The 27889-nt window shown below is 37.3% G+C and overlaps 1 protein-coding gene across 9 annotated transcripts in view; it reads right to left on the reverse strand.

Moving 5' to 3' along the window:
- The window catches only part of cnot2 (CCR4-NOT transcription complex, subunit 2), a 162057-nt gene that overhangs the window by 23190 nt on the left and 110978 nt on the right, over nucleotides 1–27889 (reverse strand). For 6 of the 9 annotated variants that reach the window (XM_073059675.1, XM_073059676.1, XM_073059673.1 and 3 more), the window contains one exon: nucleotides 4578–4643. The exons of the other annotated variants lie outside the window; for them this stretch is intronic. In XM_073059675.1, coding sequence (XP_072915776.1) covers nucleotides 4578–4643 — 66 coding nt within the window. The remainder of the gene's footprint in view (nucleotides 1–4577; nucleotides 4644–27889) is intronic. 9 annotated transcript variants of the gene reach the window in all.

The raw sequence follows: 27889 nt of genomic DNA on the forward strand, positions 1-27889 counted from the left end.
TATTTGGAACAGAGATGAGAAGGAGTATATTTAGCCAGAAGGTGGTGAATCTGTGGAATTCATTACTGCAGGCGGTTGTGGAAGCCAATTTGTTGAGTGTATTTAAAGGAGAGGTTGATAGGTTCTTGATTAGTCAGAACATCAAAGCTTAAGGAAAGAAGGCAGGAGAATGAGGGTGAAAGGGCTATTAAATCAGCCACGATGGAATGGTGGAGCAGAATGATGGGCTGACTGGCCTAATTCTGCTCCTATGTATTATGGTCTCTTGGACAGGATGCTGTTGCTGAGTAGATTTTTGTCAGTCACATGCACTTGTGTGGCATTGGACACTACACCATGTGTAGAGCGAACAGTTTTTAAATGGTATCAGTTGCGTGATTTTTATCATTGATAATTGGTGAGAAATAAGCAGAAAGACAATACAGAATTGTTTTGGTCATTGCGATTTCAAGCATTCAGATTTAGAAATGCCAGAAATGGCCAGGAGTGAAAATGAAATGATTTCACTAGTCAACAAGTTCGGAACTACAAAGCAGCACGCACGCACACACGCACACACACACACACACACACACACAAAATGCTGGAGGAACTCAGCAGACCAGGCAGAATCTATGGAAAAGAGTCAGTTGACATTTTGGGCCGTGACCCTTCATCAGGTTTATTCCCCCTCTCCCCACCTTCTAACCCTGATTCCTTAGCTTTTTTTCTCCAGTCCTGATGAAGGGTCTTGGCCCGAATCGTCAAGTGTACTCTTTTCCATAAGTGCTGCCTGGCCTGCTGAGTTCCTTCAGCATTTTGTGTGTGCTGCTCAGATTTCCGGCATCTGCAGATTTTCTCGTTAGTAGAAACTACAAAGAATTTGAAAGCATCGACTAATACACAGCTTTATACTATACTGTGGTAGCATTGGTAGTAGTCTAATTTGTTCTGTATTTCATTTAAATAACTAATTTGTTAGTCAGTTAAATGACAATTTGTCTTTTTTAAAAAATATACCTTTTTAACTACTTCCAACGAAACTCTGGCTAATTGGGGCAGCTGCTTAATTGGGCCAAAATGTACTGATCCCGATGTGTCTCAATTAACTAGAAACTACTGTACTTCAATAGATTGTCCCTGCTGTTGTTTGCTATGTAACAAATAGTTATGCTGGAATGTTTTCAGAAAATGAATGTCATATGCAGAGCTTTCAAGTACATGATTCACATTAACAAATCTAAATTTTCCAAGTACTAAGAATTTGGAAGACTGCAAATTCACATATATCAGCAACATATCCAAAAACTTAAATTAAACTGGTGAACATAAAATTCCAAATCACTTCTTTTTAAAGCAGATATTCTGGATGTGAATTTAGAATAAAACCCTTTTGGAACGCTGTGAATTCTATTAAGTAAACATGCACATGTACATGGGTAAAGTATTTTGTTTATATTTTACATCATGAGGACAGATGGAATTCAACTTCAATTACAAGGAAATTTCCAATTGGGACAATTTTCAGCAGTTACAAATACTTTCAAAACACAAAGCATAGTTTAAACTTATTGGGGAATAGAGCTACATTATAAAGACTGATTAGTATGATTGCTAACCAACAGAGCTCTCAAAAGAATAGCAAAGAGTATGAATCAGAAATAAAAACAGAAAAGGTTTGAAATATACACAAGATACAACAACTGCAGAGAGGGGAACAAAACTTATCTTGGGTTAACACTCTGTAATCAGTATCTGTCATCAAAATGAATTATCAGTGCTGTTTCTACCTCCACAGATGCCTCCCAGCCTACTGATCATTTCTACATTTTCTGCTTTTATTTCAATAACAACAAATTGTTCTGCAAAAATAAATTTACTTGATCCAACTATAATTGTATGTACCAAAAAAATAACAGAGCAGTTCCTGGTACCAGACTATTCACAATACGACAGGAATGAAAGAAATTTGCGTTTTGCCATCCTTTCCAGAAAAAAAAAACACATAATTTGAATGTGGTTCAAAACATTTACCTAGCTCACACCATTGAAAAAAAATATTAGGAACGCAACATGTGATAACCTAATTGTTTTATTTTTTGAGGAGAAACAAAATTAACTGATATTGCTTACTACAACTAAATATTCAAATTCTCTGTTAGTAATATAGCACTGGAATACCTAGCTCATTACCTTGTATATTTGGAAAACTACCACTGAGTATAAATTGTTATTGGCAAATGCTATATGCCCAAACTCTGAAATTTCACTTTTTCACTGCTCACCTTCACTGAGAAATAAAACAGTATTGATTTCATATTTTAAAAAACTACAAGGCGAATTAAGAACAGGTTTCACAATATAAATAAAATGTCCAGCCTTAAAATCCATAGACTGAAATACTTTACAATAGAGAATACACAAATTTATAATCAGACTAATTATCCATCTATTTTGCAACATCACTAACGTGATCTTTCCACTATTGTATATTTTAAATATTTCTCTTGGGTATTTTGTGTCCTTTCCTTTGAATCATTAGCAACTAAATCCGAACTAATCCGTAATCAAACATTTAAACTGCAGGATCAATGATATAGTATAGTCCAGCCATAAAATTTATCAAGGCAAATACACAAAGTGGCTTAAACATATTGAGATGTATACAAAACTGATACCATAAGCATCACTTAATTAATAAATATGCCATTCATAAAATGTTATTTTAAACATTTAAGAAACAAATCAATTAGTGTGAAGGAGGCACTTGATGAGTGTTTTGGAGACTCAAGCAATAGGAAAGCTATTTCGAGAGAAACTAGCTCTGTTATCAAAATTTATATTAGCGCAAAGCAAAATTTGTTAGCAAAATTAAGAATAATGTAAGCAAAATATGAATAATTAATGATTTATTGTTCTTTTGCTGTTTATGACAATGTGCTATTCTATCATATCTTAGAGATTCAGAGTCCATATTACATTGAAATGTTACCTTATAGATTGAATTGCTGATAGCCATGTACCTAATCTAACATTGAAATGTCTACAAATAAAAATAACAAATTGCTGGTGCAAGCACGACAATAATATAGTTTCTGTCAAGCAGGGAACATACTAGTACCATAGCCCAAGTTAGTGCAAGTATGAAAGTGTGACAAGATATTATGAGAACATTGCAAGAAAAGGCAGATATGGTCAATCTAAATTTGAGTCCAATAACCAGTTTTATGTAAGTCCACACATGCTATTTGATACAAAATTGGTGGCAGTTATTTAATTTACATAAATAAGCATTTAGCTTGATTTGCATGACAGCAATCATATTTTAACTATACGTAATGTTGTGGCTATATAAAAAGAGAAGAAATTAAAAAATCAAGTTAGCTTGAATATAATATCATTATGGGAGGAAAATCTGTAATGTTTCCTAAACACATGTGTAAGTTGAAGGGAAGAAAAAGACACTGGGAAACCACCACCTCCAGAAGGGACCCCTCCAAGTTGTGTATCATTAATCTACAATCTTCACTAGATCCTAAAATCCTGAAATCTCCTCTGCAAAAGTAATACAGAAGTATCTTCACCAGAAAGGTACCAATACTTCAATAAGTTGGATCAATCCTACCTCCTAATGTGCACTTGGGGACAGAGTTTGACTGCTCATCTTTCCAACGCTGTTAGAAATCATTAATTGAATTAAGAACACCCATTAGCAAAGTCAATGATTTCATTACTCAGCCTCATCTTCCCCATTTCTTTTCTTTAGTATAATCTGCTCATTTATCCAAAGCATTCCATGCACAAAGATAATTTCTCCTGATTCACGTGGTATTTTGAAAATTCCACGCAGTGTAAATGAATGCTTAATTGAATGATATATGTTGGTAATTTCCATAAAGCGAAAGATATTTTAAAGCAATTTGGGAAGCTCAAATCAGTGAGCAAGCTGTGTCCCAGCTACAAGTGTAAATACAAAATATCACAATTACACTTCAAGGAATATGCTCCATGAAAGGAAGAACATAATCAAGAGTTTATGTTCCTTCTCAATTTTTCAATTTAAAAATTTAATGTCATTTGAGTAAAAGCAGAAAGAAACATGGTAGAAGTCATGTTAATTTTAATAGATAGATCAGACTTAGAAAAGCAACTGTTCCTATGCTGCTGATTGTACATCAATTTCATCTAAAGTCTAAAAAAACTTACAAGCAACTACCTGTGATGCAATAGCTAACAGAGAACACCTTTAACATACAGCCAAATGCAAATAATGAATGCAAATTATTAAATATAAGCAGTGTAAAATGCATCTTAACCGCTTGCATAAAGAGTTATCTGCTGCTGAATATTAAGAACTGAACTCAACATTTCCTTAATTTTAATTTCCAATTGTTTGGTCTAGTGCAGTTAACTTTAAGAAGCTGCTGCAGTAGACTATCACATCATGGATGGTTTTCTCTTCTGTCAAAGCAGTAATACAACATGGTATATATATATATATTTTTTTTTTCCATTCTTGTATGGTCTTTAATTAAAATCACATTCCTCAAGACAATTTTAAATGCATGTTGGTGTTGTTTGAGAATGAAGGTCCCTACCTGATTTCTGAAGACGGGACACACGGACAGCTCCCAGCATGCCCATTTTCGAAAGGAACCCAGTGTCTGATGAGAGGAAGTCACTTATGAAGTTTGTTTAAAATCTAACAGCTTCTTTAAACTTACTGAGGTGATAAGTCCTATACGTATGTACGCAAGCTCTTTAGTACATTTATTTTCAAAAGAAAACCAGGACCAGATAAAACAAAGTCCTATTTTCCAAACTGATTGAAAACTGAGGTAGTACAATTAATGTTTAACATTTATACAGTTGGTGTATTATGACAATGGTTTTCAGCAGACTTGCTGTATAAAAATTGCAAAAATACCTAGTGACAATCCAATAAGTTGTGTTAAATTGAGGTGATTCAAGTACTTGGATTCAAAGAGTATTTATATTGATTACAGGCTACCCCATTTTATAGATTTCTTTTTTAGCATACATGAGAGGATTATTCATTTTTTATTAATTGACATACTAGTTTGCAACAAATAATAGGGTGAAGAAATGCTTTGAACATATGTACCAATTCATATGAAATGTTGTGCATAATAGCTATTCAAAAGCAATTACATTCAAATGGTAAAATGGACTTAAATTTTAAAGAAAAATTAATGATGAACAATACACTGATATATGAAATTATCAAACTGAAATGTATGACTCCACACATGCTGTCTGACCCAATAAACGTATGAGGAATTTTCTATTTTTATTTCAGATTCCCAGACTTGTAAATTTTTGCTTATGTATTCCGGCAAGCAAAACATTTTCAAACATAAGGAACTTAGAGATAAGTTTGATTAGTTGTAGGTGAATGTTGTTAAAAGTCATTCTAACAATATTCTGCCAATTCAGATTTCTGACTGATCTGTTAACTCAGACATTAATAAGTTCATGTTCATATGTAAATAATGTTAAAACTGATTATGCCCTAAACATATTCTGCTGAAAAATAATAGAGGATTCCAAAGTTACATTATTTTTGAAGACATTTTGTCAAACCACAATCCACCATTGTACAGATGTTGGGAAATCTGGGATATTCAAATTTAACAGCAGGAATTTCTCACCATAAATTTTAAAACAAAGCCAGCTAATTCAAATAAAATACACTTTATTAATAAACTTTGTCAAGTAGGAGCATTAAAATCAACTGAAAGCAACATATTTCTTTCAAAAAGCTATGAAAGGTTACTGCTATTAAATTGACAATCCACAGTGCACCACTGTAGCATAGCGATTAGCGCAACGCTATTACAGCTTTGAGCGTTGGAGCACACAGTTCAATTCCAGTGCCCTCTGAAAGGAGCCTCTGTACATCCTCCCGTGGAATGCATGGGTTTTCTCCGGGTGGTCCGGATTCCTCCCACAGTCCAAAGTTGTACCAGGTAGGTTAATTGGTCATTGTAAATTGTCCCTTGATTAGGTTAGGTTAAATCGGAGTCGTCGGGGGTTGCTGAGTATTGTGACTCAAAAGGGCCAGTTGGGCCTATTCCGTGCTGTATGTCTGAATTTTAAAAAAAATGGAGGTCTTCAAGTGTTATCTTATTGTTGGAGGTGGCGTTACAACATCCATTTTAACACATCCTATATTTTTGGGGACTTAATTATAATCATTGCACATCATTTACAAAACATTTCAACAGTATAATATCAAGGGTTTTGAAAAAACAATCACCAACCTGAAGCCCTGTCTCTGTTTTTCTCCCCAAAGAGATTGCCTGTCCTGCCAAGTACTTCCATCATTTTCTGATTTTATACTGAACTGCTACAACGCTAGAAAGTTAGTGAAACCTGCAGAATTTTTTTCTATTTCTACATAAACACGACCTAAAATGTGATCAGATCTTCATGCAAGTCCTAAAACTAGATAAAGAGATCCCAATTAAATAAATAACACAGAAAATATTATACTTGTTCATTTATTTATTTATTTAGAAAAATGACGAAATGTTACATGTATTTGTTGGAAAAGGTATGGCAACCATAAGACCATAAGTCATAGGAGCAGGATTAGGTCATTTAGCCCATTGAGTCTACTCTGCCATTCAATTATGGCTGATCCTTTCCCTCCTCCTCAGCCCCACTCCCCGACCTTCTCCCCATAACTTTTCATATGTGTCCAATCAAGAACCTATCAAACTCTGCCTTAAATACACCCACAGACTTGGCTTCCACAGTTGCTTGTGGTAACAAATTCCATAAATTCACCACCCTCTGGCTGAAAAAAATTCTCTGCACCTCTGGTTTAAATAGATGCCCCTCTATCTTGAGGCTGTGCCCTCTTGTCCTAGACTCTCCCACCATGGGAAACATCCTTTCCACATCTACTCTGTCTAGCCCTTCAACATTCAAAAGGTTTCACTGAGATCCCCCCTCATCCTTCTAAATTCCAGTTAGTACAGACCCAGAGCCATCAAATGTTCTCGTATGATAACAATTTCATTCCTGGAATCATCCTTGTGAACCTCCTCTGGACCCTCTCCAATGCCAGCACATCTCTTCCGAGATGAGGAGTCCAAAACTGTACATAATACTCAAGGTGAGGCCTCACCAGCGCCTTATAAAGCCTCAGCATCACATCCCTGCTCTTGTATTATGGACCTCTTGAAATGAATGCTAACATTGCATTATCTTTCTCACCATCGACTTTACCTGCAGGTTAACCTTTAGGGTGTTCTGCACAAGGACTCCCAAGTCCCTTTGCATCTCATATTTTTGGATTTTCTTCCTATTTAGAAAATAGCCAGTACATTTTTTTCTACTACCAAAATGCATGACCATGAACTTTCAAATATTATATTTCATTTACCACTTTCTTGTCCATTCTCCTAATCCAAGCCCTCGGCAGCCTACCTGTTTCCTCAACATTACCTGTTCCTCCACCAATCTTTGTATCATCTACAAACTTCGCAACAAAGCCATCTATTCCATCATCTAAATCATTGATATACAGCATTAAAAGAAACGGTCCCAACACCAAACCCTGCGGAACACCACTAGTCACTGGCAGCCAACCAGAAAAGGATCCTCTGGGGTAGTGCCTTCTACAAAAGCTACTTGGAGTAGGGTGCTCCAATCAATGAGATGAGATTAGAGATATGGGTTGTAGAGGTGTGCTGCCTTACAAAAAAAGACACAGGTTCCTGATAGAGCCTACTCTTCTCAAGAAAGGTCCGTTTATGTGCACCTCTCAGAGGACCTTAAAAGAACTGTAGAGATGCATCAAGCTGGAAAAAGCTACAAAAGCAATTCTAAAAACCTGAGTGTTCATCAGTCCACAGTAAGAGAAAATGTTTACATATGGAGGAAACTCAGTACTGTTGCTACTCTCCCTAGGAGTGGGCATTCTGCAAAGATCACACCAAAGGGATCATGTGCAATGCTGAAGGAGGTAAAAAAGAACCCAAGGGTAACAACAAAAGACTTCCAGAAATCTCTACTACTTGCTAAAGTCTCTGTTCATGTAGCCACCATAAGAAAAAAACACAACAAGAATGGTGTTCATGGAAGGACACCATAGAGGAAACACCAAACAAAAACATTGCTGCACGTCTCAAGTTTGCAGAAGACCACTCGGAAGTTCTACAATGCTTCTGGGACAGTGTTCTGTGGACAGATCAGACAAAAGTTGAACTTTTTGGCAGAAATGCACATTGCTATCTTTGGAGGAAAAAGGGCACTACACACCAACACCAAAACCTCATCCCAACTGTGAAACATGGTAGAAGGAACATCATGATTAGGGGCTCCTTTGCTGCCTCACAATCACTGAGGAAACAATGAATTCAAAATTGTATCAAGATGTTTTACAGAAGGTCAGGGTAGCAGTCCATCACCTGAAGCTGAATAGAAGGTGGATACTGCAACAAGACAATGGTCTGAAAGACAAGAGTATATGAACAAAAGAATGATTTAATAAGAAGAAAATTCATGTTTTGGAATGGCTGAATCAAAGTCCTGACCTTAATCCTATAGAAATGTTGTGGAAGGATCTGAAGCAGCAGTTCATGCAAGGAAGCACAGCAACATCCCAGAGTTGAAGCAGATTTATAAGGAGGAATGGCCTAAAATTCCTCTAAGCCAATGTGCAGAACTGATCAACAGGTACTGGAAACGTTTGATTGCAGCTAAATGTCCACATATTTTTTCCAACAAATACATGCAATATTGGAATTTCTTTCAATAAGTGAACAAGAAGCTTAAGAAGGAAATTAGGAGAGCCAGAAGGTGCCATGAGAAGGCCTTGGTGGGCAGAATTAAAGGAAACTCCAAGGCATTCTACAAGTATGTGAAGAGCAAGAAGGTAAGACATGCAAGTGTGACAGTGGGAAAGTGTGTATGGAACCGGAGGAAACAGCAGAGGTACTTAATGAATACTTTACTTCAGTATTCACTATGGAAAAGGATCTTGGTGATTGTAGTGATGACTTGCAGCAGACTGAAAAGCTTGAGCATGTAGATATTAAGAAAGAGGATGTGCTGGAGCATTTGGAAAGCATCAAGTTGGGTAAGTCGCCAGGGCCAGATGACAAGTACCCAGGCTGCTGTGGGAGGAGATTGCTGAACCTCTGGCGATGATCTTTGCATCATCAATGGGGACGGGAGAGGTTCTGGAGGATTGGAGGGTTGCAGATGTTGTTCCTTTATTCAAGAAAGAGAGTAGAGATAGACCAGAAAATTATAGACCAGTGAATCTTACCTCAGTGGTTGGTAAGCTGATGGAGAAGATCCTGAGAGCCAGGATGTATGAATAATTGGAGAGGTATAATATGATTAGGAGTAGTCAGCATGGCTTTGTCATGGGCAGGTCGTGCCTTACGAGTCTGATTGAATTTTTTGAGGATGTGACTAAACACATTGATGAAGGAAGAGCAGTAGATGTAGTGTGTATGGATTTCTGCAAGGCATTTGATAAGGTATCCCATGCAAGGCTTATTGAGAAAGTAAGGAGGCATGGGATCCAAGGGGACATTGCTTTGTGGATCCAGAACTGGCTTGTCCTCAGAAGGCAAAGAGAGGTTGTAGATGGGTCATATTCTGCATGGAGGTCGGTCACCAGTGGAGTGCCTCAGGGATCTGTTCTGGGACCCTTACTCTTCGTGATTTTTATACATGAGCTGGATGAGGAAGTGGAGGGATGGGTTAGTAAGTTTGCTGATGACACAAAGGTTAGAGGTGTTGTGGATACTGTGGAGGGCTGTCAGAGGTTATAGCATTGGCATTGGCATGAGCAGTGAGCACATCATCAGCTGTACATTTTTGGTAGTTGTACTGCACACTCCAACTGTTCATGATCAGTTAAACAGGTGGGCTCTTGCCATAAATATGCATCCATTTATTGGTTCATTTAGAACAAATTCAGCACTCATACTGCCAAGCAACAGGCTAGGTTCATGCTTAATCTGACCAACTAAGCAACACTAATGTGGAACCAGCTATGGCACATGGAATGGGCAGGGTTTGAGGCCTTCTGCTGTCAGCCATTCCTGGTTCAGAGCAGGTTGATATCGAAGTGATATCAAAGTCTCTGGCAGTTGATCCAGATACGCCATATCCAGCAGTGACAGCCTTTGACAACTTTCTGCTGTTAAAGGTAATTATCTCTTTTAAATGTTTCTGATGTTCAAAGGTGCTGAGAACAACTTAAATGTACATTTTTTAAAACTTTTAAAAATAATTAAAGATAAAAATTTTCATTAAATTAAAAAGATTGATTTCAATAAATTAAAAACACATGTAAAATAGAATTGGGAAAATTACCTTCTTTAATTAAAGTTGTCGATTGCATTCAAATAAAGTAGGCATAAAGTAGGACCAGATCTTAGATATGCTGGCCCCTGGCCTCCAGCACATCTTGTAGTTCTGCACTGTACAGCAGACCTTCAAAAAGGACCACAACCTTGTCATAGGGTTTGGAGACTTGCATGCCTCAATGACCCAGAAAGCTATGTTGACTGGAGCCACGACCTTGAGCTTTGACTCTTGTCAAACAAAAAAGGTCAAAGTGTAGAGGCAAGACTAAGAGTGGCCCACCAGTCCTCCGGGTTCGGGGGTTTCGCCCAGGGCCAATAACCCTGACTGGCCAAAAAAAACAATTGTTACAGAAACAGCAACAAAGAATCCTTCTATACAAACAGAGATGAAGGACCTTTATTGCTACCTGAAACACCAGCAGCGTAACGGGCAATAAGTACTGATTTGTTAACTTTGTTAAATCTTAAATCATCTTAAATTGTGATTTTTTAAATCTAACTTGGCAAAGCACTCAATATTTAACAGCTATATTGTATATTCCTTTAAACTTCAAATATTGGAAAGAAAACCTGGCATACAGAAACAGTTGTCTATGTTCATTTGTGACAAAATTAGATAGACATACAGGTTAAGAGAAATTTTTGATATGTTTATTGGCAAAATTTTAAAAGCAGGAATTGAGCATCTCTCGGCAATAACTTTCACTTCTGAACAAAAAAATCAAAAGGCTTGTATTTGCTGAAGTTCACTTTTAAAATAGGCTAATGTAACATTCCTTCATAACAGACAGATGAGTCATAGACCTGCAAACAAGCCAGCAGCTCTAAATCAATGACCAGCACCACATGTTACTATGTTGGGAAATTAAAATATTCCCTGACAGACCAAGAATACAGATTACTGGTTTCATCTAGTAGGTAAGTTTTAAATCTCTGCAAACTCACAATGAATTATATTTTCACTTTCTCATTGTTAAGTGTGACTTCAATGATGGAAACAATAAATGAAAAACACTATCTCACAATCATGATGATTCACACAGAAAGCATAAGGATCAAATAAAGATATCTACGCAACTAATATGCAATTAGTATTTAATAGAAAATTTCTTAAAATTGTATAGGCAGTATTTATGCATAGTTTATGTTAGAAAGGAGAAACAATGAAATATTAAGCATGTGTACACGTCTACTGGGTGGCAGGGTGGAGATACGTCTCTACCAAAGGAGGTGTAAGGTGCTCCTTTCCTCCGTTAGCCTGCAGGTCACCCTTGGGCAAGGTGTAGCACCTGCTTTGTCTCCTGATCAGGGTCACGTGAAACCATAGGAGCAGGTGCTGGATGGTCGTAAGCGTTGCTGGCACATATCACAAATCCTGGTTATGCAATCATTGATGCCTGGCAGGCAATCGCTGAAGAGCATTGACAATGGCTAGGGTCACCCGTCTTGTAAAGAGACTGCCCAGAAAAACAGTTTCTCTAGAAAATTTGCCAAGAACAATCATGGTCATGAGACCATGATCGCCCACATCAGACAACAAGGCACATGATGATGACGACGACATAGCTACAACTGAGACGTAGATTCAAGTAGCATTCAAATAAATTGTGATAGTTATCTTATAGATAATACAATTAAATGTGGTACATGCATTAAAACAATGTAAATACCAGTTACATTTTAGCATCCTTTGAATATAGTTTAAGCTACACTAAAGCAGCAAAATGTATTGTTTCAGAACTAGAAAAACAATCATATAATTTGAATTGCAAGAATTTAAATAAGTTTGCTACATGGTTTATGTGCTACGTTTGGACATTCAAAATGAGTATTTTTGATTGAAGCATGAAATTGCAAACAAAAAAATCATGAGGAAGAAAAATTGGAAGTACAACTAGAAAACTGGACAAACATTGATTTCACATAGTAACATCTTGTTTCTTTATATTGATGCTTAATTCATGTCTATGAATAAATACACATATTACATGATAATGAACTGCACAGACCAGATGTATTTCAGTTTCATCTCTTCGCTCATACTAATATAAGCTGAGCTCATGATTCTTTATAACTAGTTAATATATAGTATAATCTGTATCATCAATGTTTTGTTCTCTATCACCACAAAGCAATGCAAGTGATTAGGTAAACAGATCTGATGAGAAAGCTTCATCTTCTGATCAATGTTGTTAATCACCGAGTACATTTTTGCTGAATATTTGCAGAAAACAATGTATGCAATTACTGTTCCTTTCAGACATCCTTGGTAATAAAACATCAAGCACAATTGTCCTGCTGCTGGCCTGAATTTTGCAATCAGCAAAAAAGCAAATGTGTTTGTCAGCAGCCTCTAAAATCCTACCTGAATATCGGAACATACAGTGCCTTGTAAAAGTATTCAGCCCCCATGTAATTCATGAGCATTACAACCAGGGATTTTGATTAATTTAACAGTATTTTTAAGTGGATCACATGCTCCATTTTTCACATTACAACCCCAAAAAACAAGGAGAATTAAAGTATGAAAAACTAAAAATTCAAAAACTGAAATGTCAGCACTTCAAAAGTATGCACCCCACTTTCTTATTATTTCTTGCAGCTATTACAGCCAGGAGTCTTTTTTTTAAGTCTCTATTAGCTTTGTACAATATGATTGAGCACGATTTGCCCATTCCTTCTTGCAAAATTGCTCAAGCTATGCCAGGTTAGATGGAGAGTGGTGGTGGACAGAAACCTTGAGGTTTTGCAAGAGACAGTCGATTGAGTTAAGGTCAGGACTCTGACAGGGCCACTCAAGGGCATCAATTTTCTTTATCTGAATCTACTCTATGGTTGCTTTAGCAGTGCGCTTTGGGTAATTATCCTGCTGAAAGTCAAACTTCCCCCCAGTTTAAGTTTTCTGGCAGAGGTTAGCAGGTTTTTATCCAGGATCTCTCTGTATTTAGCAGCATACATCTTTCCATTAACCCTGACCGGATTTCTGGTCACTGCTGCTGAAAAGCATTCCATAGCATAATGTTACCTCCATCATAATTTACAGTAGGGATGATGTTACCTGGCTGATGTGTAGTATTAGATTTATGCCACATGTACTTCTTTGTGTTGAGGCCAAGAAGTTCTACTGTAGTCTCTCTGAACACATGACCTCCTTCTACACTCTTACAGTACAGTTGGCCCTCCGTATCCATGGGGATTTGGTTCCCGGGCCTCCCGCGGATACCAAATTCCGCTCAAGTCCCATATATAAAATGGTGTAGTATTTGCATATAATCTAAGCACATCCTCCCATATACTTTAAATCATCTCTAGATTACTTATAATACCTAATACAATGTAAATGTTGTGTAAGTAGTTATTATACTGTATTGTTTTGGGAGTAATGACAAGAAAAAAAAGTCTGTACATGTTCAATACAGACGCAATCATCGTAGCTCTTCTGGGAATGCTGATACTGCCTTGGCATTAGCCGATGCAGATTCTCCTGTGATCTTTAAGTTCTTGAGTCTGTAGCACTTTACATAGCTAGCCAGCCATCTCTTACTAGCCTTCAACTCCTTCCTCTCACTCACAAAACAAGTAGTGAATGAACGAGACTCGAGGCGAACAATGCTCAAACAACGAGTAATACTTTTAACCATTTCAAGATTACAGTACTTATAATACCTAATACAATGGAAATGCTATGTAATAGTTGTTACACTGTATTGTAATGCTCAAACTACAAGTACTGGAGAGAGAACTTCCCGATCCGCGGTTGGTTGAATCCACGGATGCAGAACCCTCTGATACGGAGGGCTGACTGTATCTTCTAAGAGACACTTTAGGAAGTATTTATGGGCAAGAATATGCTTTTTTTTAAGCCGGGGCTTCTACCTTGCCACTCTTCCATAAATAACCTTTTTTATGCAAGGCCTTAGAGATTGCTTCATCTCCAGTTACAGCCACTTACTTCTGCAGCTCACTCAGAGTGACTGCTGGTGTCATGATAGCTTCTCTTACAAGTGCCATTCTTCCCCAGCAACCAAGCTTAGAGGGGCAGCCTGATCTACGCGGTGTGGCTGTGGTTTCATAATTTCCCCACTTTTCACAATGAATTGCACGGAGCTCCGAGCTACGTTCGTACACTTCCCCAGATTTGTTCTAAACTATTATGATTTCCCTGACTTGTTTTGAATGCTCTTGTCTTCATTTTGCTTTGATCTAATGAAAATCTATCATACTGTTGGACCTCACAGAGAGAGGAGGTATTTATTTTTATGAATTCATTGAAAACAGGCGATACTCCAATTTTCTACATCAACAAATTGGATGAGTTAGTATAATATACAGTATCGCACTTGAGGAAAGTTATTGTAATAATTACAAAGGGGATGAATACTCTTTCAGCCTCAAAATTTTGCTTTTTAATTTTTAGTAAATTGTTGGAAAATAGTTATGGAGCCTGAATTCCTTTTCAAAGCACTGCAGAATCCCCTGTTGTTAGGTATCAAGTCCATGACAGTCAGCAACAATAACTTCAAGCAGGCTGAACAGCAATGGCACTAAAGAATTCTCAAAACAGCAAATAAGAGAAAGCAAATATTATGCCAATATATTTTATAAAATTTAAAATTTAAAAAATGAAATGTGCTAACTTAGGTAGAAGCTAAAATACCACACCAAACATTTAAAGTAACATCTTACTATCTGTAATATATTAAGTTTTGTCTGAATGAAATGCAGATATCCACATCAATATTGCTTCTATTGGGCCTAAAAATTTTTCTATGGTTTACTGTTCTGACAATAACTCACACCTCAAAAACATAAATTTTAAAGTAAAATATCTACTAGTTTGCAAGTACCTGCAATTCTTATAGGATTATTTATTTCTTGAGATAATACTGTAGAAGACCCCAAACAATGCTAACTTTAGAACTTCTCTACTGAACTACATACAAATGGAAACTCTAAATACAATGTCATTTTCACTAGGTAATTATGACAAACAGTGACTGTTTAACAACAGAAAGTACTCAGATGATGTGTTTTGGATATTAAAGACAGCGAATCCTGGTATTTTCTGCAAGCATCTATATTATTCTTAGAATTCTCATACTCACTATTAAAATGGACATCATTGTATCATCCAAGTTATGCTTGCTTACAGTTAGCTATGCTCAAAGCTATGAACTGAACTACTGGATAAAAGCTCAGAAAACTAAAGGAAATTCTGTGGTTCCAGTCACATTTCTTTTCCCAAATGAAATTTCACTCGGCATGACAAAGGTAGTTAACTAAAATGAGCACAGAGAACACTGTTGTTTTAAGAGACTCTTGAGGGTGAACAATGTGACTTTCCATTATGATGTTAACATAGAGGGTCTATATAAAATTGTTTGCATAGTGAAATGCTGCCAAGGGACTAGAAAATAAATACCAAGGGATGCTCTACTTTGTCAGAAGAATTGGCCTTAATGTTAGTATTATTGTTTTAAGAATTGAATAATCAACTACAGAGCTACTTGCTTAACACCAACTACTACTGTTCTGGTACAAAACAGAAACATAAGAAATTTAATTCTACATATTCAGTAAAATCCTTGTTATCAGCTACTTTCTAAAGCTACAGTACCTTGACCACATTTACCCTTTTCATAGACAATGACAGAAACTTAAAAGCCAGTGGGTGGTGGGTTGAGTTGGAATGAAGAAATGCAAGTGCATTTAATGCTGACTGCTAGTGGAGAACAGAAGTACAAAGAAAATTAAAACTTTTTTTTGCTATGGGAAAAATATCCCTCGTGATTCCTCGTGTCACAGGAATATCTCTATTTTAATCACAGGATTGCTAAATATAAGGTCTCAGTTTCATCTATGGCATTTAATAATATTCCTCGTCAGTATCCACATCATCTAATTTTCTTTATGTGATACTAACACTTGAGTGTAGTGGTACTTGATCACTTATTTCACTTTTGCTTCTTTAGCTCATCCTTTAGCACAGGAGCTCCCAACCATTTTTATACCATTAATACCGCTAGAGGGTCATGGATTTCAGGGTGGGAATCCCTGTTTTGACAGAACACAAATGTTTCTACCTCCAAATTTGTGTTACAATTGTATATTGAGGTGCTATTTCTGTACACAAGCAGTTGACGTTTGAAATGGAATTAGAAAATAAGCACTTACATTCTATTTACAGTACAAAACTATTATCCATAATAATGTTTTATAGTTCTACAACAAAATTGAGAGACCAAGAGGTAATATCCACCACAAGATATTCTGCTGTTCTATAAATGGGAGAAGGTTCTCCTAACCAAAAGTTTGGTTAAGTTTTCAAGTTGCACCTAAAAATTTCAGATGCAAGGTGTCAAATGCAAAATTCAGATGTGACAGAGAAAGCAAAGAAGGTAAAATCCTTGGCTCATAGGCAGAATTGTAATGCAATTTGATATAAAGAAATGAAAATTTCAAGAGAGGGAATATTTATAGTGACAGGGACAGATAAGCTTTTAAGATATTTGTAAAATCTAGGTGTATTGAATTAGCAAGCACTATGATCAGATTCAATTGTAGGGAAGACTCAAGGGACCATATTTCTACTTCTCCTTTTACTTCTTATGACCTTATAGAAATATAGAAAACCTACAGCACAATAAAGGCCTTTCAGCCCACTATGCTGTATCGAACATGTACTTACTGTAGATATTACCTAAGGTTACCCATAACCCTCTATATTTCTAAGCTCCATGTACCATGCTTATGCTTTGACTACCTTAAATTCTTCACAATGAATTAACTTTTTATAGCATAGTCATTGTTGCAATGTAGGAAATTGCCGCAAACTTGCACAAGGTCCCCTGCACATCAATGAGGCAGTTGACCAATTAACTTAGAATAATCATGCAATTTACCAGTGATGCAATAAAAAAAATGGGTGAAATGCACTATGGGCATTTTGGTACCACATACATTTATTGGAGCAAACTAGAGCTTTAGAAATTAAAGACACATAACCCTGTCAATTTTTTTTGGTGAAAACTTGTATATCAAACTTTCTTACATCAAAGAATTGTATTTTAGAGTAATTGATTGAGGTACAAATATAACCTGGGAACAATGAGAACTCCTTTGCTCTTCTCTGTGATCTTTTATAGAGTCACGGCCTTGTAAAGCACAGAAACAGGCCCTTCAACCCATTGCATTTATACTAACCACCATGCCACTTAATCCAGCTTGCCAGCATTAATTCCCTCCATGTCCTGCTCATTCAAGTACCTGTCAAAATGCCTTTTAAATGTTGCTACTGTTCCTGCTTCCCACTACCTAATGCTACCTTCTCTGGCAGCTTATTCTAGATTACAACTACTCTGTATGGAAAATTTATTCCTCGAGTACCCTTTAAATGTCTTCCCTGTCATCTTAAACCTAGATACGCACATGAAGTCCATACGAAATACCAGAGAAGGTAACGATATTAACTGACGTTTTGATGACAAAACTCGGATGACGGGGTATATATAGCACTCGACCAGACATGCCCAAGCATCATCCCTGATGAAGATGGCCAAGTACGTCATCGAAACGCTGGTTAAAATCGATACCTGTATCCGGCTGGGAGGCCAAGAAGAGCTTATTCATCATATATGCCAGGAAAAGCACTAGATCGTTTTTTTTTAAAGGAAAAAGGATAATAAACTAGGCTTTAAACTAACCATGAGGAATGGAGAAGCAGAGGGGTGACCACAACTATTAACTCAAAATTCCAGGATATTGATACTCAAAAAGAATCAGTGAAAAGGGAAGAGATATGGTAACATACGTAGCTAATTACGACTCTCTGGAAGGTAAGAGCTATCTCTTGATCATCAGCATGGTGGAGTGTAGTGATATCAATTAGTGAGTGGTTCAATATGCAAAATCACTTTGGAAGGAAAAAGGAAAAGCAGGGAAAGAAGTCACAAATGGGTCCAAGGTGATGCATCATAAAAGGACAAAGCAGCATAAATGAGGAAATAGGTAAAGCATGTGAGAAGGGAAATGAAGTTAACATCGATGATTTTAATAGCGCCAGTGTTTAACACAGTACAGAAATAAGCTCTTCAGCCAACCTGCACAAGCCAAACAAGGTGAATACGTGAGCTAGTCTCATTCGCATGTGTTTGCCCCATATCTCTGTAAACCTTTCTAGTCCATGCACCTTACCTAAATGTCTGTTAAACTTCCTCTGGCATTTTGTCCCATATACCCAACCCCCTGTGTGAAAAAGATGCCTGTCAGGCCCCCTTTAAATCTTTCCCCTCTAGTTTTAGATTTCCATCTGTTAGGAGAAGGACTGACCACTTATCTCAACCAAGCCCCTCATTATTTTTACATACTGCTGAGATCACTCTGCAGCCCCAGTATTTCAGAGAAAATAGCCTGAGCCTATTCAGTCTTCGTTTATCTCAACCCTTCCAGACCCAGCAACAACCGTGTGAATATTTTCTGTACTCTTTCCAGTTTAATGACATCATTCCTTTAGCTATGCAACCAAAACGGCATACAATATTGCAAGTGCAGTCTCACTAATATTTTACACCATTGTAATATTGATTTGCATATTTATTGAATGTATCAGTAGGTATCAGGGAAGAGAAATTTGTGGATTGTTTCTCAGAGTGACACATTACAGAATCCATCCAGGAACAAACTATTTTAGATTTATTCATGTGCAGTAACATAGGATTCATGAAAGATCTTGTAGTTTCAAATCCTCCAGGTAACAGAGATCACAACTTGGAAGAATTCCAGGCACTGTTTGAAGGTGAACAGCTCAGGTCAAATACCAGTGTCCTCAAACTAAATAAGGGCAGTTGCAAAGAAACAAAAGAAGAGTGGACTGGGAAAAGAAAATTAAAGGAAGGGTGAAGCGATGAGCAGTTGCAGATACTTAAGCAGCCATTTCAGAAATTTATATCAATCAGAAAGAGGAGCTCAATGAGAAAGATGCCTTATAGTTTACAAAGGATGTCAAGGAAAATATTGATTCAAAGCTTAGAGCTTACAAAGCAGATAAAGCTGGTGGCAGAGCAGCGCACTGGAAGTTTTGATTAAATTGATCATGATTATGAGAGAAAATTGATCATACACTGGCTGGCAATACCAAAACAAACAGCATGGATATACCAAAAGGAAGAGAATAGCTAAGTGTGGAATTGTCTGTTGAGTGAGACTGGGGAATTTACATTTGGAAACAAGGAAGTAGCACATATTTAAAAACCAATATTCTGCATCAATTTTAATAGTGGAAGGCAATGCAAGTATTTCAAGGATAACACAGGCAAGTTTTAAATAGGAAAGAAGAACCTGTAACTATTCCTATAAAGGATGAAATAATTGTAAAACAAATAGGTGGAAAAGCAAACAAGATGCTAGGATATTATGACCTGCATTCAATAGGTTTGTGGGAAGTTGCAGAGGTAGTAGACTGAATGGCCAATATTTTTCAGAACAATGTTCCAGGAGGATACCAGATTAACAAATGCAATTCCACTGTTTAAGAAGGGAGACTGACAAAAAGTAGGGAATTATTTTCCCACCAATAAATATTAAGTGGGAAACATAGGAAAACCTGTAAGTAAGTGTTCTGTAATAGTTAGCTTAATATTTATTGATAGGGAATTAAGAGTTGAAATAGCTATAAAAAAGCATAGCATAATCAAACCAGTTCAACTTAGTTTTAAGAAATATATACATAAACATAAGGGATGCTAGAACTGCAGATGCTAGAAATTAGACAGCATCTATGGAGAAGAATAAAGAGCCGATGTTTCAGGCTGAGACCCTACATCAGGACCTGATGATGGGTCTTGTCCCAAAACACCAGCTCTTTATTCTTCTCCACTGATGCTGCCCGAACTGCTGAGTTCCTCCAGCATTTTCTATTTAAGAAATATACATCGTGTTTGACAAACTTGCTTGAGCTCTTTACAGATATCAACATAGGATAACCTGTAGGTGTGCCGTAATATTTAAGATTTCCTGAGGGCAATTAATAACTTGTCATATGAAAGGCTGGAGTACAAGGTAAAAGATCATGGTATTGATGGTATCATGGTACCTTTGCACATTAACGCAAAATAAAGATCGATTATTAAGATCAGAATACATTAGTCTTTGTCATACTGGAAAGATGCAGCTCCTGGAATGCTGCAAGGTTCAGTTCTGTCTGAGCCCCTGACACTTATTATTGGTTTAATAACATGGAGGAAGAGGGCAGAATACAAGACATCCAAGTTTGTTAATGATGTGAAAATAGACAGGAGACATGCTGCCATGAGGATATTTGAATTCTGGAACAGGTTACACATAGTTTTAGTGGGTAGAAACCTGGCATATTGAGAGTAATGCAGGAATTTGTCACCATCTTCAGCAGAACAAATCAAAAATAGAGAGCCAGAAAGGGACTGAATGTAAGTGGAGTGCAGTGGAAGGATGAGTGATCTTGTTCATGAAGACATAAGCAGTTAGCAAGCAGTTGCTGCCAGCAGATAGAAAGGCAAATGGCACACCAGCCTTCATTGCTAGAGGGCTGGAGTTTAAATAGAGGAACATTGCTACAATTGAACAGGGTACTGGCTGCACCTCACGTCCTATATATAAATTTGATTGCTGTCTTCAAGAAAGGCCATTCTAATACTGGAGGCAATTCAGAAGATATTGATTGTTAATTCATGGGATGAGAGGTTATCCTATGAAAAATGGCTGAGAAAGTAAGCTCTTTACTTTTCAGAATTTTGGAAGAATGAGGGGTGATCATATTAAAATATACAAGTTGGTAAGGGCACATAATAAATGCTGAGATGCTTCCATTACTGGGAGTCTCAAATGAGAGGTCACAGTTGCAGAGGGTGCAACTGAGGCGACAGGAATTTCTTTTTAAAGAGGGTAGTGGTTCCCTTTACTCCTCTACCCTGAATGTTGGAGAGGCTTGATCCTTGGAGGTATTTGAAAGGGAGCTGAATATATCTTTGAAAGAGGCTTTATGGAATTGTCACTGTTAAAGCAGATTAACCATGATTATATTGAATGCTTAAGGAGCATGCTTGAGGGACCCAGGGGCCAAATCCTGTCTGTATTTTCTTTGGCTCTTGTGCTCCATGTCTTAGCCCAATAACCATACAATTATGGGTTAATAACAATGAAAAAATTCAGATGTGGGAAATCAGAAACAAATAGAAAAATGCTGAAAATACTCAGGTTAGGTTGTATTTGTGGAAACAGAAACAGGGCTCTGAAACAGTGGCTTTAACCTAAAATGACAACTCAGTTTCTTCATTTGTAGATGCAGCCTGTCCATCTGAGTGTTTCCACCATATGGATTATATTTGAGGCACCACAGATGAGGCAATGCACTGTTAAAGAATACACATGCAAGCCCTTTATCAAGACTTGCAAAACTGATTACACATTTTCCATTTAGGAAAATTCATGATAACAAAACTCAAAGGCAAAATTATAACCATACCATTTACCTGAAATATAAAAGGACAGCAAATTTCCTGGCACATGCCAAATAGCACATGTCAATACATATATTGTAGATGACAAATGCTTATCAGACAAACCTATGATAATTAACAAAAGGCCCATTTTGACTTCATTCCCTTTTTAGATACATGGATTTCAGCTTTGGCTTTCTCAACTAGGGAATAAAACTCACTTTGCCTAGACTTGAAGCATCTCCTGTTAATTTTCCATATCTCAATTGGTCATTGAAAGATAACCAGCTGTATCAACCCATTCAATTGGTGTTGCACACCTTTTAAAGGGGAAATTATCTATAAAAAGACTGGCTTAATGAAAGATTCATTTTTCATGCAATGTACAAAAATGTGTTACAAATTTGCCCTTTATGTAGAATTGATCTTATCTAAATATAAATCAAACTTTTTATTGTGGAACTTTGTTAATAATAAATAACAAAATTAACATCACAATATTGATTAAAATTGATTGAAGGTGGCGGGGCATGAGAGATCACATATCACCACCATAGGCGTCTCCTCAAATAGTTGTTTTCTCTCTTTAGAAAAGCAAAGAGTTTGCAAATGTGAAAGTAAAAGAATACTTTCAACTTGGCAATTTTAATCCTAATATCCTAAATAACTTCTAAAAATTTGAAAATTTTGTACAACACTCTTTAAACAGGGAGTCTTGTTCTCAGCACCTCTCCTCAGAAAAGAAAGCTGTGAGCAATAACCAACATTTTAACCAGTTTCAATTACTGTGGATTCTGGATGATTGGGCAGCCATTAATTTGGGGCAACTCTTAAAGAACAAAAACCAATGGAGAAGATAGCCAGGATTCATTCTCTTTGTTTATTTGGAACACTAAGCCACTTAACTGGCACAGGAGACTACTGCCGAACAGCTTCTGATTTGCGTCAGTTGTTTGCAGTTGTGAGGCCATTAAACACTACACCATGCGTAGAACGAACAGTTTTTAAATAGCAGAAGTCATGTGTGCTTGTGTTATGTTATCCATTTGGACCTATGAATGCTGATTCAAAAAGTAGTGATTTTTATTTATTTTTAAAATTTTGACTTTAAAAAGTGATGAAGATGACACATCTGAACTTGAGCTAGTGACTACGCAGGAGGCCAGGATATTTATTGTTGCATTACAACACTACTTCATGCTGGAAGGCAATGAAAGCCATCCATTATTCTGCACTAGGTGCTTGCACAGATTTTGCACACTTAAGCAAAAGAACGTGGCAGAGTACTCTGGATGCACTCCTTCCACTAGTAGGAACTAATACTGTTTTATAGTACTGTAGTAGCACTGGTAGTGTTCTAATTTGTTCTGCATTTCATTTAAATGCATGATTTGTTAATATTATATAATAGTTTGTCTTTTTTTTATACCTTTTAAACGATTTCTATGAAACTTCAGCTAATCGGGATAGCCACTTAATTGGGCCAATATACACAGATTCCCATGTATCCCAATTAACTGGAAACCATTCTACCTGAACAATTGTTTTAATTCATACACAAAAATGACTGGATTGTTACATGGCCTAAAGTTTCTGAACAAAATCTCTGAAAGGAATGACACTGCTGGTGTTTTGTTATTCTGCGTCAGTGCAATTGGGATCCACAGTTAGTTCAATTACCACAATTAGAAACATAGAAAACTTTCAGCGCAATACAGGCCCTTCGGCCCACAAAGCTGTGCTGAACATGTCCTTATCTTACAACTACCTAGGCCTACCTATAGCCTTGTATTTTTCTAAGCTCCATGTATCCATCCAGGAGTCTCTTAAAAGACCCCATCGTTTCCGCCTCCACCACTGCTGCTGGCAGGCCATTCTACACACTCACCACTCTCTGCATAAAATACTTACCCCTGACATCTCTTCTGTACCTGCTTCCAAGCACAGCGTACAGAGAGGAGGTAAATCAGCTTGTCAAATGGTACAAGAGAAACAACCCGAGTCTCAACAAGGGCAAGACAAAGAGAGATGACTATGGACAACAGGAAGGCATGGGTCAACCACTGTCCTTGCACATCAATGGCTCTGCCATGCAGAGAATGAAAAGCACAATGTTCCTTGGTGTTCACGCAACAAACCATCTAACCTTAACCCACAACACCTCCTTACTGATCAAAAAAAGCAGAGCAAAGTCTACATTTTCTGAGGAGATTGATGCATGCAAGGCTCCCCGCCATCATTCTAACAACTTTCAACAGGAACACCATTGAGAGTGTCCTGTCTGGTTGTTTCATTGTGTGGTACAGAAGCTACAAGGCATCGGACCCAAGACCCTGCAGAGGACAGTGTTGGAATTGGTTGTTTTTTAAAAAATAATCTTAATTAGATGTTAGTAGAATTAATGTAAGCCCTGTTTTAAAAAATTGGCTTGTAAGTCTTAACTATTTGGGTTATAAGTCTATAATCATACCATCTAATGACTGATGTCTAAACGTGAACAGTACTCATTAAGATCAAACTAAAACAATGGCCAAAGTTCAGAAACAAACTACTGAATCTACAAAATTCCAGCTGTAACAGAACAACTAACTGAGATTTTTAGCACCATATAGAATCTTTGAATCTCTTTAATTTCTTGTCTCTCATCATTACTTTGATCTCTATCTTTGTTTACACTTTAAAATAAGTGATTGTGAAGAATCAGTTTCACGCTCATTCCTGAACTCCTAAAAGAACTATGTATCCCAATTAGGGATTGAAAATTACTGACATCTGACCACAGTAAAAACAGCCACTAGGGCCTCCTTCCCTCCTATATGTGGCATTTACCAGGAGTATTAGTGACGAAAGGCCCAAGACATGGTCGAGGATCCCTACCAACTTTCCCACAATCTCTCTGACCCACTACTGTCAGGAAGGGGGTACAGAAGCATCAGGTCAAGATTACCAGACTGGATAACAGCTTTTTTCCCCTCAGGCTGTGAGAAAAATGAATACCAAGGAAAAGAGCTTTCAAGTAGTCTCCTTTATTGTTTGCCTTAGTGACAAAGATGAACTACTTTTGGCACCTCAAATGCTCTATCCACAAAATCCACCAGATTCACTAATATGATAGGTGAACCAGTGTCTGCTACTCACCTACGCCGTCAACCCCATGAGTGAAGTTCCCATCCCCACCTCCAATAAAAGGCTCAAATCATCCACACGCCCGAGACCAGAGTACGAAAATATGCAATTCACTCTGAGCTCTGTCACTGCAAACGATTTTCAGGAGGGCAGAGAAAATACTTCACCTTCAATGCATCCTTGAAAAATGTTGGCATTCTAAGCGAATCATAAGAATCCTTAGATCCAAGAACATTTAAGTGGGCAGAGAAGTACAAAGCAATGCTCCACACACTATTTTCTCTGATAGGAGGATGTGCAAACCAAATGCAAACAGTAGTAGAAGCATACAACCCAGACTGTCCTCCAATCAACTCTATCATGTTTGAGCTACCCCACCTATAATACCTCACACTGAGTGGCAGAAGTAAAGTTGAAACAAATCAAGCAACACTATCTGATAGATATCTATATATGTAAACTGAGGAATAATAAAAACCAACTGGATTAACTTAGCTCTAGGTGTGATTTAATTCTTCAGTGATATGTGATGGATATCAGTCCCTGTGGCCTTCAGGGTATCCAATACATTCTGTTGTTTCTTGATGCTGAGTTGATCCAAGATCAGCCTTTGTGATGAAAATTATATGGAGAGCATGAAGGATCATCTACTGATCTCTTTTACTACAGATAGCTCTCAATATTTCAGTTTTATCTTTCTCACTCATGCTGAACTGTAGCACTGACATAGTCTGCTCACTTTTGTTTTTATTTATTACAACAATCTCTATGACTAAATATAGTCAGACTTCAAACTCTAACCAAATCTACTGGTTATAGAAACACTTTTCATTGTCTGTAGATTTCTATTTTTTGATCTTAGTTTGCTATCGCATGACAAACAGCATCATATCAATTAACTGGGCACCACCATTCCACCATATGCGGCCCCTCCCCCCTTTACAGGTTAAAAGGAGAACATGCTGCACATGTAATTTACCAGTTTTAGGCTCAGTTTTTAGGAGGTGGGCTGGGAAAGGACTTTAAATGTCTTAGTTTCTGAAAAGGAAAGAGCAAACATTCTAAACAACCTCCAGGCTTGCTTAACATGTTTTACCTACTCCACCTGTAAACGTGGAATCTACTGGTGGTACCTAAAGGCATCCAATTAAAAATTACTGAAGAGCGAATTATTTCTGAGCTCTAGGTTATGGAGGAAATATCAACACTTTTTCCATTACCCTTTTCGTCCCCAAGGATTCAATACACTCAGAGGTATAGATCCACTGATATTGGTAGCCTTCTGGTATCCTTTCAAACCAAACAGAAGATCTATCAGAGAGGTACTTTTTGCTAGTTCATATCAAGCCTTGAATTTCAGCCAATCCCGATGAAATATTTTTGACCTAAAAATTAACTATATTTCTCATCCAGCAATAAAGACTGGCAGAGTCTGTATTGTTTCAGTGATTTCCTGATAAAGGGCTTCGGCCCGGAATGTCGGCTCCATAGATACTGCCTGACCTGCTGAGTTCTTCCAGCATTTTACTCTGGATGTCTAGCATCTGCAGAATCTCTCGAGTTTAGGAGTATTTCCAGTAGTTTTTTTTAAGATTAAGTTAGTTTTTATTTGTCATGTGTACATCGAAACATACAGCGAAATGCATCGTATCAAATCAGTTAGGATTGTGCAGAGCAGCTCACAAGTATCACCATGTTTCCAGTGCAAACACAGCATGCCTACACCTTACTAACCTTACATCTTTGGAATGAGTGAGGAAACCAAACCTAAGGAAAACCTATGCAGTCATGAAGAGTATGTACAAACTCCTTACAGACAGCGGTGGGAACTGAACCCCAATCTAAATCATTATGCTAATCACTACAATACTGGACCAACCATCCTTCCTGATACATAACGAAGCCCAACTTACAAGCGTAGGAGAAATTGTATAGAATTGTGAACCAGACAGTAATGGTTCTTGGTACAAGACAAGTATCTCAACAGTCCTGCCATTGCACCAGAGTACAAAGCATATGACAACACATGCAAAGGAATACTTATAGAAATACTTAGAGCTGTGTACAACTGGTTGGTACTTCTTTCGTCTTCCACTGGGCAATGATCAAAACTCAAAGTTTGGACTTGTTTCTTCTCTTTTTTAGCCCAAGCACCTGATCTTAATTAACATCACATTAATCAGGACTTCCTAAACTGTAGTGTGCATATTCCTGGGCAAAACAAATGTGTTGTGGCAGATTTAATCTTTATCATAGTGTACTACCAGGAAACATGGCACCTCACTTCCTAAATAACATGCACTTTGCAGCTGTATTTTTTTGCATGCCCTCTCATATGCTTTGCACTCTGGTACAATGGCAAGACTGATGAAATACTTGCCTTATACCATGAACGAATACTGTCTGGTGCACAACTTCTCCTGTATGTTTACATGCTTATAAGCCGGGCTTCACTAAGTATCAAGAGGGATGGAATACTCTTCTACCACCACCATCTACAAAAGTTCAAAAAATATCGATGGAACCTCGGGGAAGATCATGGATCTAACCTGTATGCTTTTAGTTCTACTTACCCTAGATCAGTATGGTTTAATATATTACATCCAAGTATTATATATAAATTTTCAGTTGGATGCCACTTAAGGAGGTAGAATCCAGGTAAAATTCACTTTTTCATCCTAAGATTATGGCGGAAGCTAAATTGCATCACCACCAATTCTGATCTAGCCAAAAGGAACTAATACATCAGAAACTACAATACAGTGGTGGAGCTAAAAAAGCTGCAGTGAACTGATATTGATCCTCCGGTGCTAGGTGGACTTTGCATGTTTTCCTGTGACTGCGCAAGTTTTCTTTCATATTCAAAGATGATTGAGTTGGTAACTAAACTGATCACTGTAAATTGCGTAAAGTGAGTTTAAGAGAAGGAAAAGAAAGGGGACTTGTGTGGGGTGA

This window comes from Hemitrygon akajei, chromosome 10 (assembly GCF_048418815.1).
Source record: "Hemitrygon akajei chromosome 10, sHemAka1.3, whole genome shotgun sequence".
NCBI classification, from domain to species: domain Eukaryota; kingdom Metazoa; phylum Chordata; class Chondrichthyes; order Myliobatiformes; family Dasyatidae; genus Hemitrygon; species Hemitrygon akajei.